At 40.9% G+C, this 19,125-nt stretch overlaps 1 protein-coding gene across 3 annotated transcripts in view; it reads left to right on the forward strand.

Moving 5' to 3' along the window:
• Nucleotides 1–19,125, forward strand: part of PDE7B (phosphodiesterase 7B) — a 317,941-nt gene that overhangs the window by 106,657 nt on the left and 192,159 nt on the right. For all 3 annotated transcript variants that reach the window (XM_059713360.1, XM_019479635.2, XM_019479634.2), the window contains one exon: nt 2,340–2,400. In XM_059713360.1, the coding sequence (XP_059569343.1) occupies nt 2,340–2,400 (61 nt within the window). The remainder of the gene's footprint in view (nt 1–2,339; nt 2,401–19,125) is intronic.

The following is a 19,125-nucleotide window of genomic DNA, read 5'->3' on the forward strand; positions in this document are numbered from 1 at the left end:
CATCCCCTATATTTTATGAAATGCACTGATCTTTGGGAGAAAGGAAGAGCTGGACAATTTTGAGATAGGAAAGCTATGCCTAAATTCTGTATACCAAGGGGTAAAAAGCACATTTCTGAGTCTGTTGTGAAGGAACTGGGGCTGGAACTTTCCTATAATTTTCTTTGAAATACTAGTGTTTTTTTTCTTTTGCAATCTTTCAGGAGGACACGCTGAAGGAGAAGGCTGCAAGCTTGGGGGGTTAATACAGGGCATCGGGTTGCTCATTTTAAATGTACTGAAGTGGCAGGACGTGGGAGTAGGGCTGTTTGTTTGTTTGTTTGTATTTGTTTTGGTGTGGGGGAGGCAAGGCATAGTTTAAAAATGGCTGTTTCCAAGTGTTTCTTCTAATTATGGTGCTATTGCTCTGTATCATCTTCTCTTAAGCCTTTTCTATTTATCTGATGACTTATAGTTCAGGTCCCTGCTATAACAGTCACTGTATGAAACAATACAAGTGAAGGCACTTATTTCACTGTACATAAAAAAGGTACTGAAAATGTCAAAGGAAATTAAATGAGAGGAAAAACAGAAAGGAGAAGAGGGAGTTTGACTGCCTAGTCAGAAATGCTCAGTAATGATCACTTTTGCTGTGTCCTGGATATATTGGCACTCCAGACTATAAATTATTTAGAATAACATGAGGTGCCCTCTTGCCTTGCTGGTTTATGATTTAGTTCTTAAATTTACTCCTAGTTAACCTATTGCCATGGGCCTGGATAGAGCAACGTAGAAATAATGATCTTTCTAAGACACCAGTCTAACCACCTCTGAAGTCAGCAGGAGTCTTTGCAGTGGTTTTAATAGATGGATAGTTGGATAAGACCCCTAAGCTGCCCTTGCTTTTGTATTATTCCCAGTATTATAGACGAATAGCAATTTAAAGATAAGACTATGCATTTCTTTGCATAGGACCCAAGTATATAGTAGCAATTGTCTCTGCCTAGGACTCCTTCCTGTACTCTAATTCTAACTGTGACACTTACTTATTCTCTGACCTTGAGTTAGTTACATAAATCCTGTGCCTCGCTTTCCTTTATGAAAAACAGAGAAAAATAACTTTACATTTCTTTTTAACTGTTCATTAACATGTTAGTATTACTGTAAAAGCCTATCTTTATTTTGATAAAAGAAGTGGAAGAAAGTGTACTTTTCTTCAAAATCATTTTAAAAAACATGCTTATATTTTTCATATTTACTATAAATCATGTTCTCAAGAATTTGAAAGCCAGTTGCTTCCTAAGTATGAGAATAAAGGACTCTGTAGTATGAATAGGATCCTTTAAAAAGTATACTGTATTACATGAGATATAGATAGATAGGATGACCTTGTGTACTGGTTTAGCTGGGACAATCCTGGATTTCAGAGGCTGGTCCCGACTGGCTGTTGGGAATTATAACAGGTGTCCGGGGGCACGGGTTGCAGTCTGGTCGGGAGTTGGAGTGGCATGGACAGTCTTGTAGCTGGGAAGGTAGGCACCGCTGCCTGCCCAGCACACAGCCCCACCCCTGCTGACTTGTGAGTGTGCAGGGGGTAGGGGAACAGTGTCCCAGATTTCCCAGGTAATGTCCTGCATTTCTAGGATTTCCATATGGTCAGCCTAAATATATCCCATGAAAACTGCATAGGCTTCTATAGATTATTAATGATCAAAGCCATGGAGTGCTATAAATTAATTGTGCTTTACAATTACAATTTCTCCTCAAAAATGTTAGTCTTATGGAAATAAATGTCCTTATCTCCCTATGGTATAATCAAATGAATATAAGGACAAACTATTGGAGATGTATCTTTAGGAATTTATATTCAAAAGGGGCAAGAAAGACATTCCCATAGGTCAGATTTGCAAGGACAGTTGTGGTTTTGCCTTCCTGTGTAGCATGGGAAGTACTCCTCTGTTTAGGATCCTTTGAGTGTTTATTAACCAATTATTTCTCTGCCATTGTGCACTGGAAAGATGTTAGCAGTGCCTTTATCTCTGCTGCTTTTACTTACGGCATGTTGTAGGCTGTCCCTGATGTTTCTGCCTTTGTGCTTTTTAGTTGTGCATGAGGGTTTGGACTGGATGACTTTCATTATTTTGGAATAAATTGTTGCCTGAGAACAGAGGGGGTTCAACTTGATGACTTGGGAGGATCCTTTCAGTCCTATGTTCGTTCTAAATATACAACTACTGGAAAGGCCTCGTACTAGGACCTCTGCTAGTGAACGATTTATCTTTATACCATCACCATTCCTGATTGGAAATAAAGACAACAGATTCTTTGATTAACTATACCCCTCTTTTCTTTTTTTACAGCGGTGTGGAGAAATCTCATTTGATAGTCCTGATCAGAATGCCAAATGTGTTCGCATGCTAGGTAAGAGTCCTTCCATCTTTTCATAAGAGATTTGATGTGTGGAAGTATGTATTGCCTTAATTTTTTCTTGACTTTTGCTTTTTGACTAAAATAAAATAGGTGAGTTGATATGAAAATTTCTCAGAACTTTCATTATCCCCACAACCACTACAGCTTGGTAGCAATTGCTGCACACTATAAGGAGGACAGAATTTTCTTCAGCTCCATCTTTCATTTGAGCTGGCTGGGAGATCACAGCCTGGTGATTCAGGTATTCATATGCAAAAATGGGGAATGGCAGACTTGTATCTGGTACCCCAGAACACATACAATTGCCTAACCACCAGGCATTATATATTTGGGATGAGGAGAATGTTCTATCTCATTGTCTGCCTTCTGTGAAGAATTGAGAAAGGTCATACTTTTAACACAATACAGAAGGAGAACAGTTTTGAAATCTTGAAAATGTTTATGGAAAAAAAAAATTGTTTCCAACTCAGGTCTGTCCTTCATAGTACTTTTTTTTCAGGTGAGCTTTTAATTAGCAAAAATAGAATATAATTCTAGGTGTGATCATCATATAGCTGTAACTAGGCTAATATTGGTATTTATCGTTCTCAAGCCTGATATTAACAAGTCCAGAGCTCTTTCTGAAAAGCTAAAGCTTATTATACAATATCTGAACATAAAATTAAGGGTTTTTTTTTAACAACATGGCTTGCAGATACATAATTTTGCAAGTCTGGCATATGTAATACGAAGTTGTACTTCTATGTGCTTAGTAAAAAATATATAAACCCTTAATGCCTTTAAAAATTCAACAGTAAACTTACTGTAATATACCTGTCCCCAGGTCTTCAGATGATGACAGCCAGCAAAACTTTTATCCACTGAAGTTGTGCAAATTTTCACATTACTTATAAATTGTTAAAATTGAAAAAAATAAACGTTCCTCAGAAATGCAGAAATATACTGTTTTTTTTCCACTGTTTTCTGTAGCCATGTTAATTTCATTAGCTTTGTTGATTTGTAAGATTTTTTTCTGAGAAAAAACTAACGGTATTAATATTAGGATAAAGAAAAACCATCGAATAACATAACTTAGGCGTGAAAAAGACCTCAAGCAAAATATGGAATCCCTGGGATATTTGTAGGATTATGCCCTAACTTCTTGGGACTGTTCTACTGCCAGAGCTGAGGTGAATATGTAGTATAATGCATAGATAGCCCTGAAAAAGAAGAAGGATGAAATATTCACTACTAAACACTTGCTCCTGAAAATGTCCTCAGACTAGATTGCCATACAGGTACAAGACTTTCATCTGCATGCATGCTAAATTAATACAAATCTCAAGCGTCACAATAGGCCATAACAACTCCAGATGAAATCTTTCATGTGTACAAAGCACAGATTCCTAAGTATGTGTTGACACAATGGGCCACAATAGATCACATCAATAATCCATGTATTAGAGGTCCTAATCATCACAAGCTGACAGGAACGATAGAGATATAATGCTTTTATCATACCAAGAATAATCCATGGATTAAGTACCACTGAGCTCATAATACCATAATTCTAAGGGAGTTATTTTAATGTAAATGCCATTGTCATCCATTGCTAGCTTAAAATAAATAAATAAATAAAAAATATAAATACATAAAACCTTTAAAATAAATAACACAAAAGTGATTAAGCACCAACATCTGCCTTGAAATAAAGCTGAAGGTCTGACTTTATCCCAGACATACAGAGCATTCCACATTTAGAGTTTGAACATCATTCTTTGCACACGATGGTAGTATGAAGGGCTAGTAAATAGAATGAGAAATAAAAATATAGTTAATGGAAATAACTATGTTCAAGGATTTGTTTGTATACAGATGTTGCAAGGTTTCTACTTGAGTCTGCATGAACTTGTTCTATACCTGCAGGGCATCCATCTGGATGTGCATTTCCCACAAGTCAGTTACCAAATCCTCTATGGAGAGGGGCACCTGCAAGTAAATCTATGGAGCCAGAAGACCATGAACCCTTGTATTATTTTAGTCTGTATAAACTGTTTGGGTGGACCAGGGTGTAGGCAGTTGGTTCAAATGGATCACACAGGGGGTTACTGGAGTGGAAGCTATGGTCAAGCTGAGTGTCAGTCTGAGGTCAGGATATTAATCCAAGGGTCAAGGCAAAATCAGGGAATGACATTGCTTAGGTCAGCAGGTTAAAACAGGAACAGAAGCAAACAAAGCGGCATAACTGAGGGGCAGGGAGGAGCACAAAAATAGCTATCATCAGAGTAATAGCTGAACATGCTACCACAAACTGCACAACAGCAGCCCAGCACTGCACCATGCATGGAGCTGCCCTGCTATACCTCTACAAGCAGGGGCTCAGAGCCAGGAATAACCAGCCAAGAGTACAGAGATGAAGTCAAAGTCAGGATCAAGTGCCAAAGTCAGTTTAAAGAATTTCCCTGCACCTCCCATGGCAAAAATCCCAGGGAGGGGCGTCATTCAACTCAACCCTACCCACCCATACACAAAGGTAGGCAGGCAGGACTGCCCTGCTTCTATGGGCAAAGATCCATGGGGGGCAGGAAAGGAAGGACAGGACAGGGGCATTCTGGTTCCCTCTGCTGAGCCTGCTCCTCAACTGCAGCAGTGCTAGCACATCCTACTACAGCCAAGTTTACTCCAAGTAGACAGACTGGGCTTCTCTGTTCAGTATCTTTCTACCCATCTCTAGACACCATTCAGAGAAATCACTACAACTGGGCTGTATCTTGCTACCCTGAGTGCAAATACAGCAATTGAATTCCTGTGTCAGAAATAATACAAACCACAGGGAAACAGCTATAGTCCTGGCTGTGACAGAAAGCAGAGACCATAAGAATTCAAAACAGGGAAACAGAAACTTAACCTTTCCTTGTGCCATTTGAAAGTACAGAGAAAAGTCCACAATTTTAAGCCTTAGTGTTGTAGGTCATGGGAGAATGTTTAGTTTGTTTCTTCCACCTTTTTACCTGGGCCACAAGGCCTTTGTGGAAAGAGTAAGATACAGTCAGTACCTCACTAGACCTCACACCAACGGCTCTCCTCTGTGCCTCCCAGGACGCCAAAATTGTCAGTAATGCCTCTGGATACAGTAAATTGTAAACTCTTAATATAGAACTTTATGATGCCTATTGTCAGGGAGGACCCTATTTGGAGAGTTCAGCCCTACAGGAAATGCTAAGGAAGCAGAAGAGGAAAAGAGGATGGTGTGTTGATGGATATGGTATTTGTGGGTCTAACTCATGCACAAAGGGCAGCATGCTCCCAGAGGGTGATGACTTGATAGACTATTCATTCTTTGTTGTGGAACAGTCATTATACCAGCCACCACAACACTAATTCTGTGCTTCAAAAATCTTGTGGGAAATCCTCAAGAGTTTCAAGAGGGTAATTATTGTTTTGTAAAGTAACCAAGAGGTGTTTTGAGCATTAACTGTTTATTCCTATGGATCTTCATTGACACAAACATCATGCAAAAAATTACATAATATCGAGTAGTATTTTAGAACAATATCGATCAGTTTTTGCCTGAGAACAGTCTCTTTCTTTACCTAAATGACATTATTGGTTCTTATTCAAATTTGAGAATCTTTTGGGTATTCCAAGAGTTACTAGTAAAACTGATGAAAATGCAAATCTGCCTGATGGAGTACAACCTGTAGAGCAATGGTTTTCCTCTAGCATTAGACATAGGGAAAAGGGTTTTTCACTGGTCCTATAGGAGGAATAAGATGTTGGAAACTGGAAGACAGCAGTTTGGTAGAAGAATGTATGGATAGGTATAGTGAAACTACATAACTTTTTTCAGTTTAAGGGGCTAAGCTTGGTCCCTAACGAAGTCAATAACATTTACACTGACATGAGTGTTTGTTAGTGATTTCCTAAGCATGAAAATAAAAGTAACGTGAGCAGATACATTAAATTGATTGGTGACCTAAAGGTACTTCCTACCTGTAAGATGATAGGTATGTGATGCACTCTAGTTATGGTTATTATCAAATGTGCAATGTTCAGACTCAGTGTTATAGAAAGATGTGTTCTCCATCTTATTACATTTTTTTATGGATTTTATAAATCAAGAGACTGATATTTTATTATCTTGACTGCTGCCCTTAAGATTCCTGAGGTCAGATTCTCAGCTGGTATGTGTTGCCCCAACCTGGTAAAAATCCAGGATGCTTTAACAATTTTGCTAGATGAGTATCTGGCCCCTGATTTTCATGGGTAAAACAAATATGATTGTCTTAATATTTCATAGGATGATAGGAAACCAGAGCTAGAAGGAACCTCACCAGGTCTAGTCCAACCCCCTGCTCAGTGGTGATACATAAGGGGTGCATGGGGGTGCACATGCACACCCTGAGAGTGCTGGTGCACCCCCTGACAGCCAGCAGTCCCCAATTAGGTGATGGGCAGTGGGGCAGGTGGGAGCGCTGGTGCCCCGCCCTGAGAGCACCCCCTGGTCAGCGCAATCAGTCCCCCCCAGTCGGTGTGATTGACTGCAGGAGGACCTCCCCCCCACCCCGTTCACTGACTGGCTGCTGGGGTGGGGGGGCAATTGCCCCCGCCTCGACTCAGGAGGCACTAGTCACCCATGCCCCTGCTCAAGGCAGAACCATTCCTGATTAAACCATCCTAGTCAAGTGTCCTTCTAACCTGCTTTTGAAAGTTTCCAAGCATGGAGATTCCACAGCTTCTCGAGGTAGCCTGTTCTAGCCTATGCATGACTCCTCTCCTTGTCAAAAAGTTCCTCCTAATCTCCATCCTAAATCTCCCCTGCTGCAGCTTGAGGCCATTGTACCTAGTCCTGTCCTGTACAGCCACAAAGGAAAACCCATCTCCATCCTCTCTACAGTCTCCTTTTAAGTATCTAAAAAGTATCTAAACTGTTATCAAATCCTTCCTCAGTCTTCTCTTCAAAATAACCCTAGTTCTTTCAAGCTTTCTTCATATGTCTTGCTTCTGGGGCCCCTAATCATTTTTGTTGCCCTGCTCTGGACTCTTTCCAAACTGTCCACATGCTTCTTTTTTAGGATGGGGCCAAAAAGTGGACACAGTAATCCAGGTGTGGTCTAAGCAGTGCTTAATAGAAAGGAAATATCACTTCCTTTGATCCCTTCTTCACACCTTACCTAAACACAATGCTGTCATGATCCCTCCTTGCCTCTTATGGGAAGCATATTTTAACTTTGTCATCCCATCTAACTGAAGATATTAAAACCGAATAAAAAGAGGTCAGAAGCGAAGATGATCATATTTGTTAAAAGACATTCATTTCAGCAATCAGAGGGCATATATTTGTATAATCACTGAAGTTAAGACGATTCCTGTGTGCTGATTGGTTAATAGTAGCCACCAGCCAGTCAGAATACATAGAGTTGCATTCTGTATACTGTAGTATTTTGCTTAAAGAATTTATATATTCAAATTACAAATCCATGTATAGGGTATTATTAAAAAAATAAGAAGAATGGGATCTCTTGGCTGAAAGTTTCAGATCCTGTCTAACCTTCAGAGAAAGCAGTACGTTTTCACTTTTAACAAGGCTGAACTTGTAAGAAATGCTTGACCTGTACATTTTGTATGTACATAACCTGATCTTGTAGCCCTTATTTAGGCAAACCCCTTGACTTAGCTTCCTTGACTGATAGCATGTAACAAACTGCATCCGAGGTCTTCTAGCTTTTTAAAATTCCATTAATTGTTTCTACTTTGCAGTAATTTATATTTATCAAATTTTAGCCTGTGCATTCTTCCAGATTCCAACATGATCTGGCCACACTGTATACAGCAACATAGTCAGCATAAAAAAATAACATCAGAACATCTTCTGTCTATGCTACACAGTGGCGGCATCTACACAAGATGCTGACTGCATAGTAGCTCATTACTACTGCACAGCAGCATTGCATGACATGAAAAGAAAAGCCATTCAGGGACCCTACTGCTCATTAACTCGTTACTTTGCAGTTATTTAGTACTTGTGTATGCAAGTAGTAAATGACTGTGTACAGTAACTACTGTGCAGTCAGCATCCTGTGCAGACGCGGCCATTAGAACCCGAACACTGCAGGGTGAGGTTCTTTACCCACCCCCTGCAAAAATGAGTTTGTGAATTAGCCAGGGGTATGTAAAGGTGCAGCAAAAAGCTGCCTGGGACCATTGAGGTAATCCAGCTGACTGCTGCAGCCTTTATTCAAAGGATACCAGATTTCCCCTCAGCAGCAAAGGAATGCTGCCATGCTCCAGCTGAATGGAGAAGCAATGCCCTTTGAAGTAAGAGCTGTAACAAATGGCTGTATAGCTTGTCCTTCACTGCAAATGGACAATGCAGATTAAGCAGGTTTTGAACTATCCTAATACGGATGAAGGACATTGGCCATTATGAGCATTAAAGGCCTAATCTAAAATAATATCTGAAGTAAATGGAAAGATTCCATTTTACTTCAGTGAGCTTTGAATCGGGTCCTAAATCTCTAGACTCAATTTTTAAGAAGAAAAATAAAAAACAAAATGTATATGGATTATCAAATTAAGAGTGCTATGTTAAAATGATACTGTTATTAATATTACGTGCACTATCAATGCATATATTGCATATGTTCGTGAATGAAGTAAAGTAACTGACCCCACACACCCCATCTTGCATAGACCTGAGACTAAGCCTAATTCTGAGTGATCTGTGGTGCAGCAACTTTGAGTAGGTTTGGTAGTCATGGCAACAGATGTGTCCATTATAGCAGCAGTTATTCATTCACACGGTCCTTCCTTCTAGCAAAAGATCTTTTCTTTCTTCCTGGTGTGTCTTCTGGACAGTTTTCAACACCCCATCTGGCTTTCAGGGACCTAATGTCCTTCCAACATCTATTATCAATAAACTAAACCAAGCCATGTTGATAGTAATGAAAACCTACTACCATGTTGTTGTTGTTTGGCAGACCGGGTTAAAAGAAGCCTTAGTGGTCAGAGTCCAGTTTCATCTGGAAAATTTTTCACTTCACAAATACCATGGTAAAAACTGGCAAGCTCACTGGAAGACTGACCAAGGATGCCAAAGACTGAATAGGAATGAAGAGCAGGATCAAGTTTAATATACGACACAGAGAAGGTAGCTGATACACAAATTAGGGGGCTAGTCTTGGAATAAGCAGACCTGAATTCAGGTCTTAGATCTGCCACAGACTTTCTTTGTGATATTGGGCAAGTGATTTAGTCTCTTTGAGCATCAGCTCCTCCATCTGTACACTGAGGATAATAGACATTTGTGTTGTTAGAATAAATCTATGAAAGATTCTGAGGCAGCAAAATATTACAATAACAAGGGCCATATATGTACCATGGTGACAGTAAGAGGGAACTGCAGGGGAAATGTATGATGTCTCTGAATCCCCAACACCTACAAGCTAATATGCAGACCTTGTAACACAAGTTAGACAATTTGCATCATTGTACCATCAAAGCAGTGAAGGAGATCAGCCATGAAAAAATGAGGCTGATATGCTTTTTAGAATAATGAAAGCTGTGCTGAGGGATTTGAAACCTTTTTATATCTTAGTTTGGGTTGAGCCTTTACTATTAAATGCATCTAACTTTTAGTGTGCTAACGAGAAATTCGGGGCTGGATAGGTCCTGAAATGGGATGTTAGTAAAAACTGTGAAGGAAATCAGCTATTGTGGTAAGTAGGCCTGTGGGATGCAGACACACAACACCTTTATTTACACCAGTTTAATCTGCCTTTGCATTAGTGTAAATGTGGAGCGGACATGTGACATAGTCCTACATGAGTGTAAGGCACTCCACTGTAGGGTCAGTTTGTTCTTCCAAAGTCCACAGTGGTAGAAGCAAGACTAGCACAAGGAAGATTAGCATGACACAACCATCTGGGGTGGCAACATGGTAACTGAGTAGGCACCCAGGCCAGGTACAGATATTACACTTTTACAGGTATAAGTGATTGGAAACCGATCCATAGCCATAGCTGAACAGAAGTTCGGTTCACACAGACAGAACCCAGTCTTAGATTGGGCCTTCCTCCTCCCCCACCAATGGACATGTGTTTGTTCACTACCAGTTTAAACCGCACCACTTACAGAAAACCATGTAACTTAGATCAATTCCACCTGAGACTTTTCAAATGTCTGTACCAGCCCCAAAGTTGCGACATTTAAAGAAACAGTACCCCATACAACAGTTAATGGTTAATACATCAACTATACAGAGGGGTAACTGGCACTGGACATGTAGTTCTAGTCTACAGTTCTAGTCAGCTGCACCCCAGCTAACCCTTTATACAATACAAACAGACCACTATTGGTTCCCATGCCACCTAGTACAGGCAGCTACCTAGGGAGAGCTGGTAGTCTAACCAATCCAGACATGAGTGTATAAACTGGTATGTTTTAGCTATGTAAATACATCATATTTTCACACTCTAAGATGGAATGTGCTTGAATAGCCATCATATCTTTGCTACTTTAATAGCATTGAATTTTATTTCCAAGGAATTGAAAATAAATTATGGGCCTATCCAAGTAATAATAATAATAATAATCCTGGGCATGCTAGGCTTTGTCAGGCCATGCAGATTCATAACTCTAAGAGACTTCTGGAATATAGTATATATGCAAATGTACAAACAGATTTAAAATATTAGTCTTGTCTTCTGTCTATTATCCAAGTGTTAGCATTAGCATTCTTGCCTGAAGGTGACAATATTCCAATAGAAAAGGCTTGTTTTTGTTTTGTTTTTGCTGGGTTTTTTTAAAGTGAGCCTTCCAAATATGTGCAAACTGAAATATTTTTTTCAATTTCAAGATGAGGGATTGAGAAAATGAGTGTGATCTTGTCCTTGGATTATTACCCAGCAAGGGTCCAGGCACACCAATTAATGAAGACAGAGTTAAATTCATCCATCAGTTGTAGGCCCCTATCACATGTTCATTTAAAGGTGCCATGAGATCTGAGCTCCAGTCATGCCTCCTACCATGCTACAGATGCATGGCAGGAGGTGCAGTTTTGGGATCAAGGATCAGATCCCAACCATGCCCTTTCCATTTGCCATTGCAGGGAGAGCCAAAAATCGTGATCTTTGGTTTCCCATGCACCAGCATCCTGAAAACTGGATGTCTGCAGCCTGATGCCTGATTCATTACATGAAGATGGAAGGATTCATGCAGAGATATGAAATAGGGAAGGTAGGGCTGGAGGTCCTGAAGGATCATAAAAAAATGATGAAAGTTGTAAGGGAGAGAGTCAGGATGGTGCCAGTGGGAAACTTCACAGAAGGACAAGTGAAGGAGGTATGAGGAGTGGTGGTAGGTAAACAACTAAAAGAGGTACATGCTGACCTAGCATGACTGAGTGTAAGAAATATCTTGCCAGTCAGAGAGGTGCAACACAGATGGATCTTGACAAGTTTACCAAGATACCCAAGGGAGAGATGCAGGGAAGAAGAAATGTGGGGGGATTGTAGAGGGGGTTTGTGGGGGGGTTGTGGTTGTGGGGTTTGTGGGGGGTGTCGATGTGGTTTGTGGGGGGTTGTGAATGTGGGGTTTGTGGGTGTGCAGTTTGTGGGTAGGTGTGGGGGTTGTGGGTGTGGGGTGGATGTGGATGGTATGGGGTTTGTCGGTGGGTGTATGGGGTGTGTGTAGGGTTTTTGGGTGGATTGTTGGGGGGTTATAGGGGTGGATGTGGGGGTTTGAGGTTTGTGGGTAGGTGTATGGGGTTTGTTTGAGGTTTGTCGGTGGATTTTGTAGGGGGTTGTTAATGTGGAGTTTGTGTTGGTAGGTGTGTGAGATCTGTGGCTGGGGCACCACACACTCACCCCCACACCCCGTTATAGCACACAGCCCCCACCGCCAGCAACAGCAGCCAGCAGCGGGCCCCTGGGGTGCTCATGCCCTGCTGCAGGCAGAGCCCCCTGGTGGCACATGGTGCACCTGAGTCAGTCCTGGGGGCTACACATGGCACACAGAGATGGCCCGTCCCACTGGCATGCACATTCAGGCAGAACCAGGCCTGCTCCTGCCTCCATGTGGGGCTCCCAGCACTGCACACAGGAGCCATGCACCATTGGGCTAGGCCGGCTCCTGCTTCCACCTGGTGGACATTTGGAGCCTGATGGCACATGGCTCCTGCCTGCAGTGCTGGGAGCCCCAGGTGGTGGTTCAGAGCCAGCCCAGTCCTGCCTGAAGGTGCATGCCAATGGGCTGAGCTGGCTCTATGTGCCATGTGTAGCCCCCAGGACTGACAGGCAGGCTATGGAGCAACCCAAGCCAGACACTGGGTCCCAGCCAGCTCCAAGTCACTGCTACCAACCATGCCTGGTATTTCCTCCAGCACACTGAGACAGCAGCCTGGAACAGCAGCGGCATGTGGCAGGCATGGAAACGTTCTGGCCAGGTGCTACAGCATCTCCTTGGAGGACCTGGTTGCTTCTGGACATGTCTCTGGTTCCAGCCTCCAGTTGCTTCTGGGCATGCTCCAGGAATGTGCCACTTTTTTCTGGGATGTTTTCTTTTGATACCTGGATTCCCCAGTATCAAATTTAGAGACTGCACTCCAAATATGCAGCGTGGAGAACATTTTTTAGCTTGTAGCATACCTTCTGTGGCATCTCCAGCTGCTTTGAGCTGCTCCAACAGACACATGCTAGCTCGTGCGCACATGGCCAAAGAGCTCCTTAATGGCTTTTCATGGGAAGTTTGTGTATGTTGTGAAGTGTTTAATATATGTAGTTGTATGTTTTTGGATAAGTAGTTGTTCTTGTGATATGAAGTTTTGATAAAACAAGGATGCTCAATGTGTGAAGCTTTAAGTGTAGGATAATACGTGTGGTTTTTAATTAAAATCTGTAAATTAAAAAAAACAAGGTTCTCATCAGCATATTTGCCCAATGGGGCCATGTGTTTAATAGTCATGCTCAGTGTTGGCTGCATTTTATCATGGTTGGTTTCCATTGCTGAGCATATACTGCTTTTGTCAGCAGCTAAATGATAGACTGTATTTAATGAGATTTCCTTGTATGTGATTATAAGATGAGGGGCTTTCCCCCCCATGACAATTGGGATGGGGGGAAACCTTGTCTTGTATATGAGTAAATTCAGTATGTATGTCCATTGTGCTCTGAAGTGGGGTATAAAATGAGAAAGCAGCAGCTAATCAAGTATTTCCACATTTGTCAAAGTTATCAGCTTTGTTGGTACTTAGCTTTAAAACCATAGGGAGCTACTCCTGTATTTCTTTTGGAACGCCTATTGAAGTTAGTGGATGAGCACAGCAAATATGAAATAGCTAAATACATACTTGGTTTATATCCCAACTATGCAAAAATATATACACGTGCACTCTGAGCAGTCCATTTCCTCACAGTGCATTAATTAAAGTACATGCATTAATCTTCACAAAATTAGGTCTTGTTTTTGGTGTTGGGGATGGGGACTTTCTGTGGCTACCTAAAACTTCATGGTTATATTTATGGTGCTCACTGTGATTACTCAAAACTTCTCACAGTTAAATGGCCATTAGGATCCATATCCATTTACAGCAAAAAGCTTGGAGCTCTACCTGTTCAAGTAGGACCTCAACAGAGCTGAAAAAAAGGGATTTTTGGTGATGTAGTCTGTTGGACCAACTGTATAGTCTATCCCAACCATGCAAATGGTCCAATAAAGGTTATCACCCACAAAAATACTTGCCTCTGTATGTTTCTACGTTTTTTTAAAATAACACCAAATATATGAGTATTCTGTGAAAAGCAAAGCTTGTAGCTGGACATCTGTTAGACATGCTTCTGGGCACCTTCCTCAGGTTTTGTAAAAGAGCAGGAACAGTCTAACCCAAGTAACAGATTAAACAAAGCTTGTTTCATCAACAGTCACTTAGAGGAATGGAAGAAGGCTGTAAACTAGGGACAAAAAGTAGATATCTGAAGTAGTTTCAAAACAAAAGTACAGTTGAACAAGTAAGGAAGTAAGAACAAGTTGTAAATAAGAAAACAAGGCCCTTCAAAAGGGAAAATGGTCATTACTGCAAGCAGAGTTCAGAGAGGTTAGAAGAGACACCAGTTAAATTATAATGAGCCATGAAGCCGTTATCTATCTTAAGTCCATGGTGTTTAGTGTCTAGTAAAGCTATGAATTTTTGTTCCCAAGCACATCTTCTGAAGGTGTTTTATAGATTTCACTTGAGAAATAACTGTGATGTCAGAAATAGTGTGGTTGTTCTATGGAAAGTGTTATCTCACAGGTGTTTCTATTCTTTATCACTTTTCTTGAGAGTTCTTTTGGGCACATAGCAGCTGTTTACCACAGTTTCTCCCACATAGTTTCACAGAGGCATTTGGTGGATCGGATGAGATATGCCACCATCTGTGCTAGACATGTGTAGGATCTGTGGATTCTGATGGTTTTGTTGTGGGGACTATTGATTGTAGTTGCAAGGGAGATGCATTGACAAGTTTTTGCATTTATTATTTAGGCAGGTTTGCGTTCCGCTAGGTGTTTGTTGATCAGCTAGAAGTTTGCTTTTGATAAGTAGGTGAAGTGCAGAAGGGCTGGAAATATTTCTCTCAAATTCTGATTCGCTAAGCAGTTGTGAATGCATCTGTGAAATAGTGTGTCTGTGTGCATGACTATGTATAAAGTCTAGATATATAAAGTCCATGATCTTTATCCAATTCATGACAAGATGTTCTAAACTAAATTTAGAAACATAATACGCCACGCTTTTTCCCCTGCCTTTAACTCCTCTTACTGTTACTGCAAATGAAGATGGTTCCACGCAAAGCACCGTTACTAATGCATCCTATGACTGTGAACAGTGTGATGACACAGATTAGATAACAGGGAATGTTAGTCTTTGGGTGCATCCATACATTCATTAACGCACTTTTGCTACAGTGAATTTAAATGTAGTACTTCTAATGTAAGGTACTAACTAAATGTGCATTAGGCTGCCCTAATGCGCAATAGCAAAAGCGTATGCTTTTCTAGTGACACTTAATGAGCAGTAGCCTAATTTTACAGCACATTAGCATATTATCACAGTTTTTGCTGTGACACTAATGCACAGGAAAATAAGCTACTGCACATTAAAGTGCATATGTAGATGTGCCCCTTGTGTATCAAAAAGGAGATAAATATTTCACAATATTTCTGATAGGTAGTGATCTTCTAGCCATTATGGTCCAGGAAATCTGCAAGAGGCAGGGATTTTTGTGGGTAATAAATTTTATTGGATCAACTGTGTGGCTGGAATTTAAAAGCTTGCATTCAAAAGCTCATCTAGTCTATCCCAACCATGCAATTGGTTGGATGAAGGATATCACTCATAAAAATCCTTGCCTCTCAGAATTTTTCTCCGTTTTTTGAATGATAACACCAGATTATGTGAAAAACAAAGGTTGTAACTGAAAGTCTGTTTATTTAAATACATTAATGCTCCTTCTGACTTCATTAATTTTATGGAATGTTATTATTCTATTATTCTTATAAAAGGTAAGGCACTTTAAAAAAATCCTTCATTTATCATGATGTATTATTTTTTTTAGCTATAATCAGATGTAATAATAAGAATTGCAGTTTTCCATTAAGAACAGGTTTTTGTGTGTTCTCTTCACTTGTTCCTCATAGTGTTAAAGAAAAAGGAGATTAATGATGCAGCACATCAGCCCACCACTGTATTTGGAAGACCCTGAGATTCCAAGCTTCCTACAGTTTGAATGTGGCATGGAAACTGAAAGTGACAAATGGGTGGGCATGCAGACTCAATAGGATTGTTTGACAAGTCGTTTACAGTGTACACACACTGCTATTGTGCTACTTAGCCATTGTGTTTTCATTTTATGCCAATCAAACAAGACCTCTTTTGTCTTTATTAACATGAAGTTTGTGCCCAAAACCATGTAAAGAAGATAAATATCAAATAGCTTCTCCAAAAACAATCATTTAATCATTCCTGGACAAAGGGAGCTGCTCCTGTATTTCTTTCAGAACTATTGAAGAAGAGTACAAGAGCGCAGGGGATATGAAATGAGGCCCTAAATGGCTAAATACATACATGGCTTATGCCTTTTCCTACTTAAAGACAAAATGAAGTGAATACCCTGATCCTGCTAAAGTATTAGGAAGAGCTATCCTGCAGATAATTCTATTTATTCTACTACTATCTATTAATTTCTCTTTTAAATAGGTATGGCTCTTACCTGAGGTAAATTTGCTTACAGCCTGTTGCCCAAATAATTTATATACTTTTTAGAGCAAGGGTGTCAAAGGGTTTTGTGATCCATACTTCTGGACTTAGGCACTTAAGACCCACTTGAGGCATGTAAGTACTTTTGTGGATCTGGATCTGGGTCCACAACATGTATAGATCTGCATGGCTATAACCATACAGAATGTAAGCAGTAAGCCAATTCTGCTGCTCTCATGTCAAACAGTAATTGCCTAAGCCTGTACCTTGTTTTGAGTATAGAGGTGTGGATTCTATCCCTGGAATTACCTCTTAGGCTAGAAACAGACATTATACATAAAACGGTTTAAGTGATTAGAAACCAATTTGAAAATGGCTGAAACCCGTTTGAGATAAACCTAGTATCAGACTTCACTGCTTTGGGTCAAACTGGTTTATGCAATATCTGTCCTGGACCCCTTCCTGGTTTAAGTTAAACCAGAGTCCCCCAGCATCCCAGATGCTTTGCAGCTCTGGGCGGGGTTGTCTGCTGGAGCAGAGTAGGGTTGGCCCTACCCCTCTCCTTCCTAGCCTGAGTACTATAACTGCTCCAGCTGGCTGAGGGACTGCAGCAGCTTCCAGGCTTCCCCTCCCCCCACTCCTCTCCCTGCTGGCTGCTCAAGCAGGGACCCCTCCCCCCCCCACCTCTCTCCCATGGCAGGGACCCCAGCTCAGGGACCCAGCATCTGGCTATTCTCCCCCTCACCTCCCATGCTAGCTAATGCTAAGAGGTGTCTGTGTGGGCCTCCAATTTCACTGGAATAAAAGGTAGACAGCTAGCGGTTTGCAAATGCACCCTGCAGATAAAAAGAGCTTAAAACTAATGAGAGAGATGTTTTCTTTTGTAGGGGTTGATGGGCTGATAAACTTTGTTCTGACAACCTGCTGGCTGCAATCAGTCAGTCTTCTAGAGGGGACAGAGAAAGGTGTTAGAAACGACCTGGTTTGCAGATAGTGTGAAGAATCAGGGAGATGGAGATTGAAAAGCTCAGTACCAACAGATGCAGAATCTGACAACACTCCTGCCCCTTCAGCAGCCAGCAGGGAAAAGCCTAGGACTGCAGGCAGGGTTGGAGTTTGTACCTCTCCCTAATCAGAGCATCTTTCCAGGGCCTGGCCACACTCCTCCTCAGCTCAGCACTGTAGAATGGAAGAGAGGGCTGCTTTAGCACCTCACCACCCCAGCTTCTAGCCTGAGCCACTGCAGGCATGTACCTGCATTTCTGGAATGAAAAGGAATGTTTATCCATCTCCAAATTGGTTCAAGCTTTGCAGGTTAGACTAACCTGCAAAGATTGAATCAATTCAGGCTCAGACTTTTTGAATGTCTGTCCCTAGACCTCATTTCCATGAGCCATTCCCTGCTGCTGTAGGTCTGTTTTCAGTCTCTGGAACAACCCATAGTAATCATTTATTATTTGCAATTTTTTTGTGAAATTTCTAGACAGGAGAGGTGTGTCGTGTTGAGAAGCCACAAAAAACAGGAAGGGACAAACAGCATGTCTTATATTTTGCAGATTATAATACAGACCACAGAAATACAGCTAGAGGAATGCATTTTGAAGCCGGGAGGCTTATGGATGATTAGAGCAAACAGTTTATAAGAGGAAATATCCCATGCTTTTCCCTTACAAATAAATCACTCTTCCTAATGGTAGCTACTCAGTATTCTGTAGGAAATTGCACTGAATTGCACAATCTGAAACTATAAGGTAGCACCGAGTGGTAAATGAAGTAACAAAAACTAACTGGTACAGATGGGCTTAAGCCACAAAATATGAATTGTGATCCTATTTCACAACAAAGTTTAGAAGTATCTGTATCTGGAGGCTGTGTTTAGCCTGCTGCATGATAAAGAGCAGGGCCAGTTGCAAAAATGTACATCAGTGTTTCCTGCCAAAGTATGGAGGTTTCTGAGTCTGAGATTTTGATTTGCTCCCATCTTGGTTAACTCTCGGTTACTCCTTTGTCAATGAGAGAACATTTTTATAGCAATGTAATTCATTGCAGAGCTTTTCTGTACAGTGTCTGAAAATGTCACACAGATACCTATCAAATCATAAAAGATGAGCAAAACCAGGAATTCATACTAGGATTGTACATGAGGTTCTATGGGAAAATTGAAATCTCTAGGTTAGGTGTTTGAATAGACACCCTTGGAAGTTGTGTGTGTGTGTGTGTGTGTGTGTGTTTAACTGAATATCAGCAGCAACTCATGACAAATAGCATGAAATAAGATAAACCATAAAATCCTATTCAGTATGTCAGCTGAGAAAAATGTATCCAATATAATCTGTTCCTTTTGTCTCACCTACCCACAGATGGAAGTAGAAAGTTTTGTACAGTTTCATAGGGCACATCCACACATGCAGGCATGTGCGCTTACAGCAGTTCAAATAGGAGTGGCACAAATTTGAGACAAAGATTTTTGCCTCAGCACACATGCCCGGACATGCACTTTGTTG

This window comes from Alligator mississippiensis, chromosome 1 (assembly GCF_030867095.1).
Source record: "Alligator mississippiensis isolate rAllMis1 chromosome 1, rAllMis1, whole genome shotgun sequence".
NCBI classification, from domain to species: domain Eukaryota; kingdom Metazoa; phylum Chordata; order Crocodylia; family Alligatoridae; genus Alligator; species Alligator mississippiensis.